We start from the raw sequence: 22,253 nt of genomic DNA, 5'->3' as shown, positions 1-22,253 counted from the left end.
CTGATGAAGGCTGAACGAACGTACCACAATGCAAATAACTATTTCTGTGAAATGATCAAATCCCCTCTGAAACCATCCACACGTATCTAAGTTCTGCTGTATTATTCCTCACCATGTGCTGGTTTCACTTTTAAACTTGTGTTTTACAGCTCAGGAGAAATCAGGTGAGAATCAGCTTTTCCAGGAGACTCTAAAATACTTAATGTGGCTTAATGTACTAAACAGCCTAAACACCAAACGTCTCTCAGTTATTACTGCTCATAAGCGCTCGCTACTGCTGAAATGACCAACCTGTGGTTCAAAAGGAAAATGATCATTTTTATAATAAAATTTTCCTTATAATAGACTTGAGAAGAAAGAAGTTTAAGGTGAAAATGATCACATTTACCATTTTGTAATGTACACACGTTTTCTCTTTTATGTTTTTAAATATTCAGTTTGTCTTTTATTTAATTTAGTTTTAATATCTGAAATTTTAAAATCACTCAGTTTAATGTTACACTTTCATGTAAATTTTACATTTAATTTGTTAAATCTGACAGTTTCACTTCTGATCCATAATAAAGACCAAACCCCGGGTAGAGGAGCTGAGTGAACGTGGTCTGAACTCTGTGGAGGAGCTTCATTGTATCAGAGACGCTGTAGAAGGACAGAGTTCCTGCTTCATAATCCACATACACTCCTATTCTAGAGGAACTCGGCATTATGGGAATTTCAGTCTCTTTGTTATTGTGCCAGAATGAAAAACTGGATGGAGAACATAACAAACTCCAGGAGTGATCATTCCGTCCAAACACACACTCAACACCATCTCCCTTCCTGCTGATGCTTTTATATGACACTGCTATAAAAATCATTTTATTCCCACTCAGCTCAACCTCCCAGTAACAGCGTCCACTCACACTCTCTTTACACAGACCCTGGTAGTAACTATCAAATCTATCTGGATGATCAGGATACGACTGGAATGTTCCACTGCAGGTCACCACTTTGTTCTCCTCAGACAGACGGAGGTTTTTATTTACTGTGTTTGGATCCAGTGTGAACCGACAAACATCTGGAGAGGAAACACAAAATAAACCAATTAACATAGAAGAGAGAGAGAGAGAGAGAGAGTGTGTGTGCAGTGTGTGTGCAGTGTGTGTGTGTGTGTAGTGTGTGTGTACAGTGTGTGTGTGTGTACAGTGTGTGTGTGAGAGAGTGTGACACTAAACAAACACACACATACATTACAGAAACACTGCACAAATACACACAGACACTACATATAAAACAAATACTACTCAAACACTCATGAAAACTACACAGACAAATAGTCACTCCACAAACACGGCACATTCACAAACTGTACACAGACACAATCCAAACACACAAACCCTACACATACACACAAACACTACAAAATCACACAAACTCACACATACACACACATACATTACACAAACACTACACAATCACACACACTACACAAACACACACATAAATTACACAAACACTGCACAAACACAGACACTACACACACAAATACTACACAAACACACACATTACACAGACACTGCACAATCGCAGAAACTCACACATACACGTACATACATTAAACAAACACACCTTACACTGCACAAATACACACAGACACTACACAAACACACATGCATATAGACACAACAAATACACAAAAATACTACTCAAAAACACACAAATACTACTCAAACACAAATACTACTCAAACACACACAAATATTACTCAAACACAAATACTACTCAAACACACACAAATATTACTCAAACACAAATACTACTCAAACACACACAAATATTACTCAAACACACATGAATGCTACACAAACACAAATACTACTCACACACATTACACAAACACTACACAATCACATAAAATCCCTACGCATACACACAAACACTACACAATCACACAAACTCACACACACACACATTAGACAAACACTGCACAATCACACAAACTCACACATACACTACACAAACAAATACTACTCAAACACACAAATACTACACAAACACACACAAATACTACTCACACACACAAATACTACTCAAACACACATATACATATACACAGACTTTCCAGCTTGACTGTATGTGTGTGTATATATATATTTCCTGCATTTCCTGCGTCTGCGTCATTTCCGGGTGAGAGTACGCTGGCGTTCCCTCTGTTGACTGCCGCTTCTCCCCATGTCTTAGCTGTGTCCATCATGTTGTTCTGTCTGTAATGTGTTCTACTCTGCTGTACCGGGCTGTTAGCATCGCGGCTACTCTACTCTGCTGTACCGGGCTGTTAGCACCGCGGCTACTCTACTCTGCTGTACCGGGCTGTTAGCACCGCGGCTACTCTACTCTGCTGTACCGGGCTGTTAACACCGCGGCTACTCTACTCTGCTGTACAGGGCTGTTAGCACCGCGGCTACTCTACTTTGCTGTACCGGGCTGTTAGCACCGCGGCTACTTTACTCTGCTGGCTACTCTACTCTGTTAGTACCGCGGCTACTCTACTCTGCTTTACCGGGCCGTTAGCACCGCGGCTACTCTACTCTGCTGTACCGGGCTGTTAGCATCACGGCTACTCTACTCTGCTGTACCGGGCTGTTAGCACTGCGGCTACTCTACTCTGCTTTACCGGGCCGTTAGCACCGCGGCTACTCTACTCTGCTGTACCGGGCTGGTAGTACCGCGGCTATTCTACTCGGCTGGCTACTCTACTCTGTTAGCACCGCGGCTACTCTACTCTGCTGTACCGGGCTGTTAGCATCGCGGCTACTCTACTCTGCTGTACCGGGCTGTTAGCATCGCGGCTACTCTACTCTGCTGTACCGGGCTGTTAGCACCGCGGTTGCTCTACTTTGCTTTACCGGGCTGTTAGCACAGCGGCTACTCTACTCTGCTGTTCCGGGCTGTTAGCACAGCGGCTATTATACTCTGCTGTACCGGGCTGTTTGCACAGCGGCTATTATACTCTGCTGTTCCGGGCTGTTAGCACAGCGGCTACTCTACTCTGCTGTTCCGGGCTGTTAGCACAGCGGCTATTATACTCTGCTGTACCGGGCTGTTTTGCTTTGTCGTCCCATCTCTGCTGTCTGCACTGCGGCTTATTTGCTCCAACTCGGCTGAACCTGGTGCTTTGACTATGCATCTGTTTACAGTTGCAAACTAATTATTACTGAATTGAGGTTCACCTCTCCTACATCCTTCGAATATCTCGCCGTCAAACTACCTGGGTCTGTCATTGCTCTGCTAATTTACCGCCCTCCCAAGCCAAACGGGTCCTTCTTTACAGAATTATCTGAGCTACTTACTCTTGCTAGCTCATCATCCACCCGCTTGTTGCTACTAGGTGACTTCAATATTCATGTTAATATTCCGGGTAACAAATATGTGACTGATTTTCTGTCCTTACTCGATTCTTTTCTCTTCTCACAGCATATTGACTTCCCCACTCATGATAAGGGCCATACTCTTGATCTAGTCTGTTCCTCCTCTGTACAGATTGATAGTCTCCAGTCTCTTCCATTCACCTTATCTGACCATAGGCTCATTATGTTCACTGCCCCCTTAATAGTTACGCGGCATTCAGTCAAACGTGTCATCTCTTTTCGTAATATTAAAGCTCTTGATGTTAGCAATGTTATTCAGTCTATCTCCAGGGCTCTCCCGCTTCATTCTGCCCCTCTCGCCCCTGAGGAACATGCTACACAGCTTAACTTAATTCTCTCTCGGACTCTTAACGCGGTAGCACCCCTGAAAACTAAAGCTGTTTCCTTCACCATTTCGGCCCCCTGGTATACACCTGAACTCCGCACAATGAAACAGGCCTGTCGCAGACTTGAAAGGCTTTATAAGAAATCAAAACTTGTGGTTCATGCTGATGCCTATACAGAACACATTTGTGCTTACAGAGATGCACTACGTGCTGCTAAATGTAGCCATCTTTCCACCATTTTGAACAGGCCAAGCACTAATACTAGGCATTTATTTTCATCCATAGCTAAGCTTTTTAAACCACCAGCTACCATTTCAGTACCTTCTCCTGAACTCTGTAACTAATTCCTGCAATTCTTTGCTAGTAAAATATCCAAAATCAACAACTCTCTTATGGCTTCATCGCCTACAAATCCCCTTTGTTCACCCATGACTACCCAACCATTGAACTCCCCCTGTTTTCCTGCTTTCAACTCTGTTTCGGAATCGCTTATCAATGAAATCATAACAAATTCCAAAAGTACAACTTTTGCCTTGATCCCTTTCCTACACCTCTAGTCAAAGCTTGTGTGTCTGCTTTGGTTCCCCATCTCACTTCCATCATTAACCAGTCATTGTCCGTTGGTCACGTTCCCTCTCTGTTCAAGATAGCTGCAGTTACTCCAGTTCTTAAAAAACCCAATCTGGATCAATCCAATTTGAATAACTTTCGTCCGATTTCAAATCTTCCATTCTTTTCTAAAGTCCTGGAGCGCGTTGTTGCAATCCAGCTCAAAGCGTTCCTGGACTGCCATAACTTACTCGATCCCTTCCAGTCTGGTTTTCGGTCTCAGCACAGCACCGAAACTGCCCTCATAAAGGTAGTTAATGACCTGCTTGTGTCTGCCGACGCCGGTGCCACTAGCATTCTAGTTCTACTAGACTTAAGTGCTGCATTTGATACAGTGAACCATTCCATCCTCCTGACTAGACTAAGTGAGCTGGGCATTGGTGGTTCTGCCCTTGACTGGCTCTCCTCCTACCTAACTGATCGCAAGCAATTTGTTACCCTCTCTGGGCACAGGTCATTTACCTCATCCCTCACTCAAGGTGTCCCACAAGGCTCAGTCCTCGGACCTCTATTATTTATTGTATACATTCTCCCACTAGGCAAGATTATCCGCCATTTTAATCTTGACTTTCATTGTTATGCTGATGACATACAGATTTATCTAAGGCTGGATTCCCTTTGTAACCCCTCACTTGGTAAGCTAGAATCGTGTCTTCTGGAAATTAAGAACTGGATGCAATGCAACTCCCTAATGTTAAACAGTGACAAGACTGAACTCATTCTTATTGGCTCAAAAACTGCTCTTAATAAAGCTGGGCCCATTATTTTGTTATTTGATAATGTTGTTCTGTCTTCCTCCTCTGTGGTCCGGAATTTGGGTGTTCTGCTTGATTCTTCACTCAAACTTGAATCCCATGTCAGCTCCATCGTTAAAACCTCTTTCTTTCACCTGCGCAATATAGCTAAAATCCGCCCATGTCTTTCTCAGACTGCTGCTGAAGCACTAATCCATGCTTTCATCTCTAGTCGTTTAGACTATTGTAACTCCCTTCTTGCAGGCATCAGTTCTTCACAGATTCAAAGACTCCAGATGGTTCAGAACTCAGCTGCCCGCCTCCTCACTTACACTCGGTCCCACCACCATATCACACCGGTTCTCCAAAACCGCCACTGGCTTCCCATAAAATATTGTATCCAGTTTAAGATTCTTCTACTCACATATAAAGCTCTCAATAATCTCGCCCCGTCCTATCTCTCTGACCTCGTCTGCATTTACAAGCCTGTGCGTGCTCTTCGTTCCTCCACTGCTGGTCTGCTCACCGTTCCCTCCTCTAATCTCCATAGCTTTGGTGATCGAGCATTTTCCAGACTTGCTCCACGCCTTTGGAACTCTCTTCCTCCTCATATTCAACAATCAAACTCACTATCATCATTTAAATCCAATCCATCATTTAAATTGCTTATAGTCTTCCTCCATCTTAACCTGCCGCAGTAACCCCCCCCCCCCCCCCCCCTTATATGTTGTTTTCCTTTGTATTATTGTATTCCTGTTCATCATAGTTTACTTTCTCCTTGTATTACCAATTGTACTCTGTCAGTCTCTTTATCTGATGTCACTTTGACTTTTTGTATAATTGTTTTCTGCCTGTTTGTCGTTCATTGTTCTTTGCATTACCAATTGTTCTTTGTAAGCGTCTTTGGGTTACTGAAAAGCGCTATATAAATGTGATTTATTATTATTATTATTATACTACTCAAACACACAAATACTACTCAAACACTTTAAAATAAGGCTCCTGTTTTGCAGTTATAAGTGTTAGTAACTCATTTACAAATGGTGAAGTGTGTTACACTTTAAAATAAGTTTGAGATGGTTTAGATGGGTCACATATATCTGAGAGTGGTCTGCAGTAAACCAGAACCTGTGGCAACCATGAGGAAGATGTCAGTATGCTGAAAATGTCAAGGTAAAAATAAATATAGCTAAGACCTTAGAATGTGAATTTAGTCATTTCATATGTTAATTTTCGCCACATTATCATTAATGACTAAAAAAGGCATCCTGTTGGTGGTTAAACGGTTAAAAATTGTGGTTAAATGGTTAAACTTATTAACATGTGATTAAGCTGACAGGTTTAATGCTGACTGATAGAGAAGACAAAGCTAGATAAGTATCTGACAAGATCTGAGGTTTAACATTACAGATTGATGTGGGTTCACTATTTGGTAATGATGTAGGATCACTATTTGGCAAGTGACATTCCGGTTGCCCTTTCTATTTATGCTTTATAATTGCTTATTAATGACTTATAAGGCATTTACAACATAATTAATAACCCTTAATAAACAGTTTATTAACCATTTATAAACCTTTTATAAAGGTAGCCTTATTTTAAAGTGGAACCCTGAACAGGCATAGACACACTGCACAATCACACACACTCAAATACTACACAAACAGTACACACATAGACAAACAGTACACAAACAGACACAAACGCTACACAAACACACACACATTACACAAACACTACACAAATACACACATACATTACAAAAACACTACGCAAACACATACAAACACTGTAGTGATATGTATATGTCATAGTTCAGCCAATAGAGGGAGTTCACGGTTAAGAGATGTGTGGTTACAAGGTGAGGGGAGGAATAATAAAAAGCGATGTTAATGGCAGCATCTACGAGTCTGTGTGCTAATTCTTCTGTGGATGAGTTGTTCCTTAAATACTGAGGAACACATACATGGTGTCAGAAGTGTTGTTGGACTTACACTGAGACTGTGAGTAAAAGAATAAAAGGAAACTCGCCATTTTATGTTGTTAGAAAGTGAAAGTGCTGGAGTCGATAACCCAGTTAGCAACACACAACAGAACATAATGGCAATGGATCAGATTTTCTCCCTCACGCCGCCGGGCAGCTTTAATTTCGAAGAACCTACTACGTGGATGCAGTGGCTGCGACGTTTCGAGCGATTTCGAATGGCTTCAGGTTTGGCAGAGAGAGACTCGGAATACCAAGTCAACTCACTCCTTTATATTATGGGTGATAAAAGTGACGACATATTGAACACGCTTTCCTTGACTGAAGCTCAGAAAAAGTCATATGATGATGTTAAGAAAGCCTTTGATGATCATTTCATAGGCAAACACAATATCATATACGAACGAGCTAAATTCAACAGTCGATACCAACAACCAGGTGAGACAGCAGAAAGTTTTATTACTGATGTTCACAAGCTCGCTCAGCATTGTAAATATGGCGACTTGTTGGAGGAGATGATACGAGGCCGCATAGTGGTGGGTATCAAAGATGGAAAATTGTCAGAAAGATTATAGTTGGACCCAAACCTGACGCTAGCAAAAACGATAATACAGGTGAGACAAAGTGAAGAAATAAAGAAACAGCAACCACTGATAAGACGTGATACAACAGAAATAAAAGACATTAATGTGGATGCAATTTCAACAGGGAAAATGTCTAAACAGAAACCGACGATACACAAGTTCCAAGGGTCAACACAGAAGTCACACACAGAATACAAAACAAAACAAGGGACATATTGCAAAAGATGTGGAAAAACTCCTCAACATGCTTGGAGTCAGTGTCCAGCAAGAGAGGCTGACTGCAGGAAATGCAGAAAAAAAGGACACTTTGCAGTAGTTTGCAGGTCAGTAAAAAGAGTTGAAACAATAGTTCACAATGAGAAACCTGATGAAGAACTCATGTTTATGGGAACTGTTCAAACTCTAGTTGAAGATAAAATTTGGAAAAAGACAATAATCCTTAATGGTGAGCCAGTTTGCTTTAAGCTAGACACAGGTGCAGCTGTCACTGCGATACCGGCATCTATGTTTTCAGAAAACAGACATGGGACATTACAGGAGCCTAAGAAAACAATCAGTGGTCCTGATAACCACCCCCTAAATGTTCTAGGCACTTTTAATGCTCAACTAAAGCTAAAGAAAGCAAAAACACTAGAGGAAGTGTATGTTGTTGCAGATCTAGTAATGCCACTTTTGAGCCTGCCTGCCATTAAGAACTTACAATTGCTGCAACCGGTAGCTTCAGTTCAGGAAGCTGGAACACTTTTCAAAGCAAAGTTTCCTAAAGTCTTCTCAGGGTTGGGGAAACTGCAGGAGAGTTACAAAATAGAACTGACTGAAGGGGCTACTCCATATGCATTGTCAGCACCACGCAGTTACCTCTCCTAGGGCAGGTCAAAGCTGAGCTGCAACGGATGGAAGCTATGGGAGTTATAAGGAGAATTGAAGAGCCAACAGAATGGTGTGCGGGTATGGTCGTAGTGCCAAAACCCAATGACAAAATCAGAATATGTGTAGATCTTACACGACTGAATGAGAATGTTCGTAGAGAGAGGCTTATTCTACCTGCAGTAGATGACACCCTAGCGCAGTTAGATGGTGCAGCTGTATTTTCCAAACTCGACGCGACCTCAGGATTTTGGCAGATACCTTTGCATAGGGATTCTCAGCCACTGACGACTTTTATCACTCCCTATGGCAGATATTGTTTCCGACGTCTACCTTTTGGGATCTGCTCAGCACCAGAGCATTTTCAGTTGAGAATTTCACAGATCGTGGCAGGCACAGCTGGAACTTTGTGCCATGCAGATGATATATTAGTCTTTGGAAAGGACCGACCAGAGCATGATAGTCGGCTGTGTGAAATTCATCAAAAACTTGAACGAGCAGGCCTCACACTGAATGACAAATGTGAATTTGCTGTTGGTAAAGTAAAGTTTTTGGGACACACCATAAGTGCACAGGGGATTGAAGCAGACCCAGATAAAATTCGGGCTATTGTTGACATGCCAGAGCCAAAGAATGTTGAGGGCGTGAGACGTTTCATGGGCATGGTGAACTATGTTGCCAAGTTTTCACCTCGAATACCTACTCTCTCAAAACCACTAAGAGACCTTTTGAGAAACAACAGTACCTGGACATGGGATGCACAACAACAAAAGTCCTTTGAAGATGTCAAAAAAGAACTCAGTTCACCTGCAATCCTGGCTAAATATAGCCCAGACAAACAAACAGTTGTATCAGCTGATGCTTCCTCGTATGGTCTGGGAGGAGTACTGATGCAGAAACAACAAGATGGAGAGTGGAGACCAGTGGTGTACATTTCCAGGAGTCTGACGACCGCCAAAACCAGATATGCACAAATAGAGAAAGAAGCACTTGCTGTGACCTGGGCATGTGAGCGACTCAGTGCATACCTACTTGGGCTGGAATTTACTGTGTTTACAGATCACAAACCACTGATCTCTTTGCTTGGTTCCAGATCACTTGATGATATTCCTCCAAGAATCTTGAGATTCCGACTCAGACTGCTGAGATTCAGGTACAAGATTTTTCACGTTCCAGGGAAACAGCTGGTTACAGCAGATACTCTGTCGAGAGCACCTCTAATGCTGGAAAATTGCAGAGAAACTGATACTTTGCAGAGTGAATGCAGAGTCTACATTGACCTCATAATGCAACAGATACCAGCCACAAAACTGAAATTACAGCAGATCCAGCAAGAGCAGAACACAGATCAAGCGTGTAAACAGCTAAGGATCTATACAAGGAATGGCTGGCCAAGACATCAAAGGTCAGTACCAGATTATCTTGTGCCATACTGGTCAGAAAGATCTGATATCCATGAAGCTGATCAGATTCTGCTAAAAGGAGAAAGGATATTGATTCCAGAGACAATGCGTAGTGAAATGCTGGAGAAACTACACCAGGGACACCTAGGTGTGACAAAGTCCATTGCAAGGGCACAGCACTCAATGTGGTGGCCTGGACTGTCAGGAGACATAAAGCAGCTGATAGAAAGATGCGACATCTGCTGTCAGTTCTCACAGAGCAGAAAGGAACCTCTTCTCACGACTCAGTTACCAGACAGGCCGTGGCGGCTGACATATTTCAGTGGAAAAATGTTCACTATATTGTGGTAGTAGATTATTTTTCCAGATACATTGAAGTCGCAAACCTCCCTGCACAGACAACTGCAAGCACTGTGGGTAGAATTAAAGGAATTTTTGCTAGGCATGGGGTTCCAGAAATCTTAGTAACAGACAACGGACCATAGTTTTCTTCCAAGGAATTTGCAGAATTTGCTCAGGACTATGATTTCACTCACATTACCAGTAGTCCACGGTACCCACAGAGCTGAGAGAGCTGTGCGTACAGTAAAACAACTCCTGAACAAAAATCAGGATCCTCAAAGAGCTCTAATGGCATACAGAGCGACCCCCTTAGCTCATGGAGTGTCACCGGCAGAGCTTTTAATGGGAAGAAGAATATGCTCTACCATCCCAGTTTCTCCACACACACTAAACCCGAGATGGCCAAACATTCAGGCTTTCAGAGAGAAGGATAAACTACTGAAAGAGAAACAAGAGGATGTGTTCAACAGAAGACACAAAGCCAGAGACCTACCCATTCTGGTTCCAGGACAGAAAGTGTGGATAAGAACATCTCATACCAAGGGAACTGTTCAAGGTTCTTCTGGGATGCCAAGTTCCTACTATGTTCACACTGATCTGGGCACTGTAAGAAGAAACAGAGCACAGCTGGTTGCTTGTCCATCACCAGTCCAGCAGAGCCAGGAGGGGAGGAGGACAAGGTCAGGGAGAATTTCCCGTCCTCCACAAAGAATGAACCTGTAAGATATTTAAGATAGATTAGTATGACCTGCTGTCAAGAAAAGGGCAGAATAAACCCCTTCAGCAGAGTCAGAATGTCCAGGTAGTCTACCCTGGCATTCAGCTTAGATAAAAGTATGGTTATTAAAAAAAGAAATAGAGTCTGAAAATATGGAATAAAATATAGAGCATGTTTAGAATTGTTGTTAGACATAGAGACTTGATAGAAGCAAAGACCAGCTGTATAATAGTTCCAGATTAGAGTTGGTTATGGACAATAATAAGAGAGAGGTTAACAGCTGAAAGAGGGGGATGTAGTGATATGTATATGTCATAGTTCAGCCAATAGAGGGAGTTCACGGTTAAGAGATGTGTGGTTACAAGGTGAGGGGAGGAATAATAAAAAGCGATGTTAATGGCAGCATCTACGAGTCTGTGTGCTAATTCTTCTGTGGATGAGTTGTTCCTTAAATACTGAGGAACACATACAAACACTACACACACAAATACTACTCAAGCACACATAAATACTACACAAACACACACAAACGCTACACAAACACACAGTCACTGAACAGGCATACAGATACACTGCACAATCACACATACACACACATGCTACACAAACACTACACACATACACAAACAGTACATAAACACACGCGAACACTACACAAACACACACATGCATTACATAAACACTGCACAAATACACACATGCATTACACAAACACTGCACAAATACACACAGACACTACACATACACACAAATACTACTCAAACACACAAATGTTACACAATCACGCAAACGCTACACAAACACCACACACAAATACTGCTCAAGTACACACGAACAAACTACATATACACACAGACTACACTCTAAACATTCTAAATTGTAGTGTATATTTTACTATATTTTCTTTTAGTTTTCATGTTTTAATTGCTTATCTCTCTTGTTTTAATTTCGTATTTCCCAAATTGTAGGGTATATTTTACAATATTTTCTTTTAATTTTTCATGTTTTTAATTTTTTATCTCTCTTGTTTGAATTTCACAAACACATATAAACCCTACACATACACACAGACACTACACAATCACACAAACACACACATACATTACACAAACACACACACACACACACACACACACAGATACTACTTAAACACACTCAAATGCTACACAAACAAATGAACACCACAAACATACATACAAACAGTACAAAAACACACACAAACACTACAGAGAAACACAGACATCCCATAAACACAACACATTCACAAACAGTACACAGACACACACCAGCAGAACACAATCCAACAACAAACAAACACAGTCATGCTAATAAAGCTTTTTGAATTGTGTGTACGTGTGCGCGCATATATGAGACTGCGTGTGTGTCTGGTAATGTGTATGTGTAAGTGTGAATGTGTGTTGGTGTATGTTAGTGTGTGTGTGCGTGTGTGTGTGTGTGTGTGTTTTTTTTTTGGTTAGAGGCCTAGGTGTGAATTGAGGGGCAGGGCTAAGCTTAGTATAAAATTAAATCTCCAGCCATTGAATTAATCAGTGCTTGTAACTTTTATAGTGTTCATTTGTATTCCTGGGTAAGGTAAGCTTCTGGTTAAAGTGTATATTTTTGCTGTAACTTGTTCTAGACTCTATCTTTGTAACTTTGATTATTAACATTGCTAGAATTGAAGTAGCATTTAAGTAGCATTTAACTATTGTTAAAAAATAGTCTGTTGATGCATTAATCTGTGTTTTGCTGATTGGTTAAAGTGGCTTCAGGTGCCTTTTGTTAGAGGCCTAGGTGTGAATTGAGGGGCAGGGCTAAGCTTAGTATAAAATTAAATCTCCGCTACAGACGGTACGGTCTTCTCTATCACTAGGTTTTTTTCTACTAATCTAAACTAACTTGGGTAAGTACTATCAGTCTCTGACATTGTTCAATCTATCAAACTTTTTAGTCAGCATGTGCTACTCAAACATTCCTGTGCTTATATCTCACAGACCCTGCAGACATCAGAGGGCACATTATAGGAACAGCAACGCCAGCAACCTCATCTACCCCCAACTGTTGCAACAATCTCAAACAGTGGTGGTAGGTGGGGTCTGGAACTGTCAATCAGCCGTCCAGAAAGCTGACTTTATCTCAGCTTTTGCACTTTCTCACATCCTTGACTTCCTGGCACTGTCTGAGACATGGATCACCACTGAGAACTCAGCAACACCAGCAGCCTTATCCTCTGCCTACACCTTCTCTCATACACCGAGAGGATCTGGTAGGGGTGGTGGTACAGGTTTGCTCCTGACCAGGAAATGGCAATTCACTACTGTGAATGTTTCTCACCTTAACATTTCATCTTTTGAATTTTATGCTATTACTGTTACTTTTCCGATTACTCTTCATATCATTGTCATCTACAGACCACCTGGCGCACTGGGAGACTTCATAGAAGAGCTGGATGTTCTTCTGAGTTTCTTCCCTTCAGATGGAACTCCTCTGACTCTTCTTGGTGACTTTAATCTCCCTACACTTCAGTCCTCCTGTCTTCTTCCTCTTCTTTCATCTTTCGACCTCCTCTTTAACCACAGTCCTCCTACACACAAAGGAGGCAATCTTCTGGACCTGGTCTTCAGCCGTCCAGCTTCTGTTCTGGACCTCACTGTCACCCCACTCCACCTCTCTGACCATCACTTCACCCTTTCACCCTTACAACATGCCCCAATCTTCACTCTTTATCTTCCTCCCTGTTGATCTCCACCATCCTAACTTCACTACCTAACCCTGACATGCTTGCTACCCTTCCACTCAACTCCGCAACTAATACTCTACTCTCTTCTCTTTCAACATCCCTCGATCAGCTCTGTCCTCTTACCCTCAAACGAGGAAAACCTTCTCACCCTGCTCCTTGGCTTTCAGATGCACTGCGCAGCAACAGAAGAGAATTAAGGGCAGCTGAGAGAAAGTGGAGGAAATCTAAGCTTGGTGTTGATCTCCACTCCTACCACGATCTGCTGTCCAGATTCTCATCTGACGTGACTGCTGCAAAAACATCTTTTTACAAAGCCAAGCTTGAACAATCTGCTGCTGACCCACGTAAGCTTCATGCTATCTTTTCCTCTCTTCTGAACCCTCCTCCTCCCCCTTCTGCCTCTCTCACTGCTACTGACTTTTCAACATTCTTTCAGGACAAGATCGACAAAATCAATCAATCCTTCTCTCCGACTGACCCACTTTCAACTGACCCTCAACCCACCAACACACTCACCAGCTTCACCCCACTCACCATGGATGAGGTTACACAGCTCCTCTCATCCAGCAATCCCACTACATGCACACTCGACCCTATACCATCCACCATCCTCAAAGACATCTCACAGGACCTAATCCCCTTCATCACACCCATCATCAACAACTCCCTGACATCAGGTGTTGTCCCTACTGCTTTTAAGAAGGCTCAGGTCGTTCCCCTTCTTAAGAAACCTACACTAGACACTACAGACATCAACAACTACAGACCTGTCTCACTCCTCTCTTTTCTATCCAAAATTCTTGAACGTGCTGTCTATAACCAACTATCTGCCTTTCTCACTCAGAATGACCTCCACGATCCGTACCAGTCTGGCTTCAAGGCAGCACATTCTACGGAAACAGCTCTTGTAGCAGTTACTGAGAAGCTTCATGCAGCCAAAGCAGCCAAACTGTCATCTGTCCTTATTCTTCTTGACCTCTCTGCAGCCTTCGACACAGTGAATCACAGCATTCTCCTGACCACTCTCTCCAACCTTGGAGTAACAGGTTCAGCATGGCAATGGATGGCCTCCTACCTGGAAGGGCGCTCCTACCAAGTGTCATGGAGGGGATCCATATCTCCCCCATGCACTCTCTCAACCGGTGTTCCTCAGGGCTCTGTACTTGGCCCACTTCTTTTCTCTATCTACACCTGCTCTCTGGGCAAGGTCATAGCCTCCCATTGCTTCTCCTACCACTCCTATGCAGATGACACTCAGCTCGTTCTGTCATTTCCTCCTTCAGACACGCAAGTCTCAGCTCGCATCTCAGCATGTCTGCAAGATATCTCACAATGGATGTCGGCTCATCATCTAAAACTTAATCCCAGCAAGACAGAGATGTTGCTTATTCCTGGAGATCAGTCTCCAACCCAGGACCTAGTAATTTCTCTGGATGACTCCCAGATCAGACCATCTGATAAGGTAAGAAGTCTTGGTGTTGTCCTTGATAACCAGCTGACATTCTCTCCTCATATAGCCAACATGACAAGATCGTGTCGGTTCCTCCTGTACAACATCAGGAAGATTAGTCCATTTCTCTCCAGGGAAGCTACCCAGATTCTGGTGCAATCACTTGTAATCTCACGGTTGGACTACTGCAACTCCCTTCTGGCTGGAGCTCCCATGTCCACGATTAAACCCTTACAGCTCATTCAAAATGCAGCTGCCCGTCTGGTTTTTAACCAACCCAAACACTGCCACATCACCCCACTGCTGCGTTCTCTTCACTGGCTTCCTTTAGCTGCACGCATTCAGTTTAAAACACTGATGCTTGCCTACAAAGCCAAAAATGGACCAGCCCCAAGCTACCTTCGAAGCCTAATCAAACCCCGCTCTGTACCACGCAACCTCCGAGCCTCTAGTCTCGCTCGACTATCCATCCAGGACTAAAGGAAGACAAGCATCAAGGCTCTTCTCTGTTCTAGCGCCCAAGTGGTGGAATGAACTTCCTCTGTCTGTCCGAACATCTGAGTCTCTTGCTGTCTTTAAAAAACAATTAAAAACGCACCTTTTTACTAAACACTTACGCTGACTTGTACTTATTTACTAACATTTTGTTCCATTCTTTTCCATTTCCCCAAAAAAAAAAAAAAAAAAAAAAAAAAGGCACTTTGGTTCTAACAGGTTTTAGCAGATTTGTGTTCTTCGACTGTTGTTTACCTAAACTTGAGAAATTAAATGTTCACTATAGAAGCACTTCTGTAAGTCGCTCTGGATAAGAGCGTCTGCTAAATGCTGAAAATGTAAATGTAATGTTTCAATGGTTTCTGTGACTAAATGATTGAGGTTCATAAAATCTCCTGGATCAAAAATATACAGACAGCAGTTTAAATGTCTGTTTTACTTGTTTTAACTTCATGACCTCTGAAGTGTGACAAATATGTAAAAATACAGATACAGTGGGGCCAAAAAGTATTTAGTCAGCCACTGATTGTGCAAGTTTTCCTACTTAGAAAGATGAGAGAGGTCTGTAATTTTCATCATAGGTACATTTCAACTATGAGAGACAAGATGAGAAAAAAAATCCAGGAAATCACATTGTAGGATTTTTAAATAATTTATTTGTAAATTATGGTGGAAAATAAGTATTTAGTCAATAACAAAAGTTCAACTCAATACTTTGTAACATAACCTTTGTTGGCAATGACAGAGGTCAAACATTTCCTGTAAGTCTTCACCAGGTTTGCACACACTGTAGCTGGTATTTTGGCCCATTCCTCTATGCAGATCTCCTCTAGAGCAGTGATGTTTTGGGGCTGTTGCTGGGCAACACGGACTTTCAACTCCCTCCACAAATTTTCTATGGGGATGAGGTCTGGAGACTGGCTAGGCCACTCCAGGACCTTGAAATGCTTTTTACGGAGCCACTCCTTCGTTGCCCGAGCGGTGTGTTTGGGATCATTGTCATGCTGGAAGACCCAGCCACGTTCCATCTTCAATGCTCTCACTGATGGAAGGAGGTTTTGGCTTAAAATCTCACGATACATGGCCCCGTTCATTCTTCCCTTAACACGGATCAGTCGCCCTGTCCCCTTTGCAGAAAAACAGCCCCAAAGCATGATGTTTCCACCCCCATGCTTCACAGTAGGTATGGTGTTCTTGCAATGCAACTCAGCATTCTTCTTCCTCCAAACACGACGAGTTGAGTTTTTACAAAAAAGTTCCATTTTGGTTTCATCTGACCACATGATATTCTCCCAATCCTCTTCTGGATCATCCATATGCTCTCTGGCAAACTTCAGACGGGCCTGGACATGTACTGGCTTAAGCAGGGGGACACGCCTGGCACTGCAGGATTTGAGTCCCTCTCGGCGTAGTGTGTTTACTGATGGTAGCCTTTGTTACTTTGGTCCCAGCTCTCTGCAGATCATTCATCAGGTCTCTCCGTGTAGTTCTGGGATTTTTGCTCACCGTTTTCATGACCTCACGGGATGAGATCTTGCGTGTGGCCCCAGATCAAGGAAGATTGTCAATGGTCTTGTATGTCTTCCATTTTCTTACAATTGCTCCCACAGTTGATTTATTCACACCAACCTGCTTGCCTATTGTAGATTCACTCTTCCCAGCCTGGTGCAGGTCTACAATTTTCTTCCTGGTGTCCTTCGACAGCTCTTTGGTCTTGGCCATGGTTGAGTTTGGAGTCTGACTGTTTGAGGCTGTGGACAGGTGTCTTTTATACAGATAACGAGGTCAAACAGGTGCCATTAATACAGGTAACGAGTGGAGGACAGAAGAGCTTCTTAAAGAAGAAGTTACAGGTCTGTGAGAGCCAGAAATCTTGCTTGTTTGTGGGTGACCAAATACTTATTTTCCACCATAATTTACAAATAAATTCTTTAAAACTACAATCTAAATCCTACAATGTGATTTCCTATGATGAAAATTACAGACCTCTCTCATCTTTCTAAGTAGGAGAACTTGCACAATCAGTGGCTGACTAAATACTTTTTGGCCCCACTGTAACTGGGGGGTGCAAATACTTTTTCACTGCACTGTGTATGTTTGTGTGCTTGTGAGAAACTTACACTGTAGAAAATCTTCTCTGATTTCACCTTCAGGAGGTGAAGTAATCCGGACTTTCTTCACTGCAGAAAGAGTAACAGCACAATCACTAATCACAGTAAATACGTATTTACACCAGAAACTGTCACAGGTACAGCCAGTAATAAGTTTGGCATGTTCTCCCAGTGTTTGTCTAAAGTGACCTGAAGTCTGAGGAACTGACCAAGTGTGAGTGTATTTCATTCAACCCTGGACTCACTGTGACCATGACCAGTACTGGGTTAATGAGTAAATGAATTATGTTGTTAGATGTAAAATGTTCATGTTGGTGGATTTGATTGTTTTGTTTGATGTTTGAGTACCGAAGCATTTTGGAGACAATGAAACACTGAGGGCTTGAACTCACCTTCATCTGGTATCTTCTCACACTGCTCTTTCCAGAATTCTTCTACTTTCTCTCTCAGCTGAGATACAGACTTTGTAACATCATCAAATGAGAGGAAAGGACTGATTGTGATGGTGGCTGATTCTGCAGATCCAGCAGGAGCCGAGAGAGACTTAACATTCTACATCCAGACAAATAATGTTCACAGAGAAACAAGATGATGATGAACCACAAATAATGAATGACAGACATGAAGCACAGAGTGATGTTTCTCCAGATAACATTAACAGTATTTCATGATCTCTCAGAAAAGCTGATTCTGATTTTCACAATATCTCAGAACCCCCAGTGTTACGACTTTATGGGTCATAATGTGTTTTGTGTAGGGGGTTTTCCCTATGTTACAGATTTGTGGAAGATGCACGAAGATGCGCAAAGCTACCACCAGGAGGAGACGCCTATAAAAAGGAGACCTCTGGGAAGACAGGAGAGGATGCTTTGCTTGTGACGTGGTTTCTGTTGCATTTCCGGCTCTCCCCACCATGTTTGAATGAATGCTAACAATAATCGAGTTTAAGGGAACAAATGCATCAAGTTTTAAAGATTTTGAGGGGACATCAAGTTACAAGGGATCACTGTAATTTATTTCTTGGACTGGTGCAACAATAATATAATTATTTTTAGTGCTGTTACCTGGAGGAAATGGACGGGATCCTCTGTGTGTGAAAGCTGTTCCAGTTCAGCATCTTTCCTCTCCAGCTCTACAATCTGCTGCTCCACCTGCTTCAGGACTTTTTCAGCTCGACTTACTTCTGCTGTCTCTCGATCTCTGATCAGATCTTTTAGCTCAGAGCATCTTCTGTTAATTGAGTTAATTAATTCAGTACAGATCCTCTCAATGTTCTTCACTGCTGTCTGTGCAGAACACTGTTAGAAGATTCAGAAAGAGGAAACGTTTCTCACTCAGATATTTAGAAATCAAAAGAAAGTCAGAAAACATTTTAAACAAGTTAGGGATCTAATCATAGAGAAGCCCAGATGTAACGTTACTTGCAGAACAATGTGGTTCAGTAGCTCCTTTTCTGTTCTGGCCATCTTCTTCCCCCATCAGATTTTCAGCAGTTTTCTGATGCACTCATTCTCAAAAGCCTAAATGTGTCTTCCTTCCTGATTCTTCAGTGTCCATCCTTCACATCCATATGTAGCTCCTGGCCAGACTAAGACTTTCATCACTCATAGCTTGGTGGCCAGTTTTTTACTTTACCAGCACATACTGCAGTATTTGATACTCTACTTCCAAATATAAGAAAGAGTTCCAGTCTTCTACCTTCCACCTTAAACTCCAGCACTTCTTCAGTGTTCATCATCACTTTAGTTTTTACTGCATTTATCAGCATGTTATATTTCCTCACATATTTTCAATACAACACACCTGCTCCTGTATGTCCTTAATTCAAAATGATATGAGTGGATTAAATCTAATAAAACCCCAAAAACACCATATATACTGTAAAATGTGCTGGTGGTAGCATACAGTTACAGAAATTCTTTTGAGTATCAGGAAAGAGCAGCCTGGCCAGGACTGGGAAATTCAATGTAGTGATCTTCTCAAGTCTTTAGCAGGAATCTTATACAGTAATTTATGTTTAAGCATCTTGATCCAAAGCAACAATCAATAATCTTCTTGGGTGGCTCAGTCAAAGTCCTAATCTGATCTTATCACCCTTATAATTATCAGCACAACCTCAGAATTGTTGTACAGCATCAATCACCAACTAACCAGGCAGAATTTGAAGAATTTTTTAACTCATAACAAAATGCTCCATCACTTGCAAAGTTACCCGAGATATAAAATATCTCATTTTTAATGGAGATTGGTTTAATGGAGGAGAGTCGGACTGATCCTGAGAACTTTTTATTTATAAAACTTACCTTGTGAGACTCCACGGCGATTATCAACTCACAAATTTCCTTCTCTCTGTTCTGGATTTTCTCCTGGAATTTTCTCTGGATCTCCAGCAGCTGCTTCTACACAGAATAACAATTCAGAATTTACTTGTATTGTCTACGACCACCACATAAACAATGTCAGTGTAAATGCTAATGAGTTGTTACTTGTTAAAGAGAGCTGTATAATATTTTTACCTGTTTCTCAGTTCTTTCTGCTGCAGCTGATATTGTATCATGTCCTTTATGATCATCCATGGTGCACAACATGCAGATACACTGCTGATCAGTATGACAGTAAACCTCCAGAAGTTTATAATGCTGAGAGCAGATCTGCTCCTTGAGTCGTCTGGAGGCTTCAACCAGCTTGTGCTTCTTATAAGCAGGAGATTCATAGTGAAGTTGGATGTGAGTTTCACAGAAAGAGGCCAAACACACCAGACAGGATTTAACTGCTTTGTATTTTTTCCTAGTGCAGGAATCACACTCCACATCTTCAGGTCCAGAAGGAAGTGGATCTTGGAATTTTCTCTTCCTCAGGTTCTCCACAACTCCAGTCAGAATAATGTTTTTACTCACAACAGGTCTTGGAGTGAATGTTTGTCTACACTGTGGACAGCTGTATGTTCCCTTATCATCCTCCTGATCCCAGCAGTTATTAATACACACCATACAGAAACTGTGTCCACAGTGTGTAGTTATTGGATCTCTCAGTGTTTCCAGACAGACTGAACAGCTGAACTCGTCCTGAGTTACTGGAATTTTGGACTCGGCCATGTTTCTACATGTAAACAGAAACACCAGTAAACACAGCAGGTTATTTACAGCAGTTCAGACTTCCTGGTTTAGTCTGTGAGCGTTATGTTCATGTAAAAAAAAATTTTTTTGATTACTTATTGTACTAATACTGTGGGACTTTTAATTTGTAATGTGGTTGTAGTAAGTAGTACAAGTGACAGAGAAACGACTACAACATTCGTCTTATCAAAATTTGTGTTTCTTAATTGTTGTTAATCGTCTATATTTTATTATTACTGTACCTTTACTGTAGTACATTTTATGATTCATTACTGTACCCATGCTGTAGGACTTTTATAATGTGGTTGTAGTAACTAGTACAAAGGACTAGTTAACTACTACATCCTTGGTAATATGAAAGAAAATTTGTTATTTATTTTACTTTTAATTATTTATTACTGTACCCATACTCTAGGGTTGTTTCTGTATTGGGTGGTACATGTCACTAGGTAACTATTGCAAAGTTTATTATATTAAAATGATTGTTTTTAGAATTTTTGACACTATAAATTTCTACTGTACCCATACTGTAGAACTTTATACAGTTGTATTGAATGGTACATGCCACTGGGTAATAACCACACCTCGGCTTCATGCACTTTTTAGATGCTCCCTTAGCACTTCCTTAGCATTTCAGTGCAGATGAACCTCACTTCATCACCTCATTTTTGGATGTTTATTAGCCGAGAACGAGCCGAAAGAAACTCGAATGTCAGGCAAATGTCCAAGACTTCATGGTTTAGTTCGTGAGTGTTCTGTTCAAAACAAGTGTGTTTAAATCAAATCAACAATCTGAACTACATAAAGTAACAATACACAGTAATGTACAGAAGTGTGGAAATGTATAAACTCACCTGCGTTCATCAACTTTAATTATCAACAAAACTACAAACACAGACACGGAACAGATCCGCACTCGAACAGAACAGGATCAGATCAGTTTCACTTCTGCTGAACTAAAGGAGAGCGAGAGAGAGAGAGAGAGAGAGAGAGAGAGAGAGAGAGAGAGCGAGATAGAGAGAGAGAGAACAGAACAGGATCAGATCAGTTTCACTTCTGCTGACTTCACTTTTGACTTTTTATACTCCTTTATTTTCAATAGAAATTAGTCAATAAATACATATTTAGCATTTACATCAAAATAATTTAAAATAAAGAGAGAGTTGCTCATCTACTATGGAGCACAGAACCTCTTCACAGCACCATACATTCTCAAAACTGTCACTGTTTCCTGTACTCTTATAAAAGTTAAAATCGACCATAATCCTTGATTTAACAAATCTTTTCAGGATTGTTAATGCATCACAGTCAGTGCTTTGTGCTATTTTGTTTTTTCTGCTTATATAAATAGCCATCTTTGCTTGACC

At 41.6% G+C, this 22,253-nt stretch overlaps 1 protein-coding gene across 1 annotated transcript; it reads right to left on the bottom strand.

Moving 5' to 3' along the window:
* Positions 1-502: 502 nt before the first annotated feature.
* LOC134326246 (E3 ubiquitin/ISG15 ligase TRIM25-like) lies at positions 503-20,865 on the bottom strand. Its single transcript, XM_063008418.1, has 6 exons — positions 20,287-20,865; positions 20,074-20,169; positions 18,835-19,068; positions 18,308-18,322; positions 10,750-10,789; positions 503-1,057 (listed from the first exon to the last, which is right to left on the bottom strand). Exons 1-6 carry the CDS (start codon positions 20,863-20,865, stop codon positions 522-524), a joined length of 1,500 nt encoding a protein of 499 aa, XP_062864488.1. The 3' UTR covers positions 503-521.
* Positions 20,866-22,253: the final 1,388 nt, after the last annotated feature.

The sequence above is a fragment of the Trichomycterus rosablanca genome, chromosome 14 (genome assembly GCF_030014385.1).
Source record: "Trichomycterus rosablanca isolate fTriRos1 chromosome 14, fTriRos1.hap1, whole genome shotgun sequence".
Taxonomy (NCBI): domain Eukaryota; kingdom Metazoa; phylum Chordata; class Actinopteri; order Siluriformes; family Trichomycteridae; genus Trichomycterus; species Trichomycterus rosablanca.
The sequence above is the reverse complement of the archived record's forward strand: the minus strand, read 5'-3'. Positions and strand labels throughout refer to the sequence as shown.

Excerpts from the sequence above, each read along its gene's own strand:
- LOC134326246 (XM_063008418.1), bottom strand. The coding sequence starts at position 20,865 with ATGGCCGAGTCCAAAATTCCAGTAACTCAGGACGAGTTCAGCTGTTCA. Across the intron at positions 20,170-20,286 it reads CAGAAAGAACTGAGAAACAG|AAGCAGCTGCTGGAGATCCA; the intron begins GTAAAAATATTA and ends TATTCTGTGTAG. Across the intron at positions 19,069-20,073 it reads TCGCCGTGGAGTCTCACAAG|TGTTCTGCACAGACAGCAGT; the intron begins GTAAGTTTTATA and ends ATCTTCTAACAG.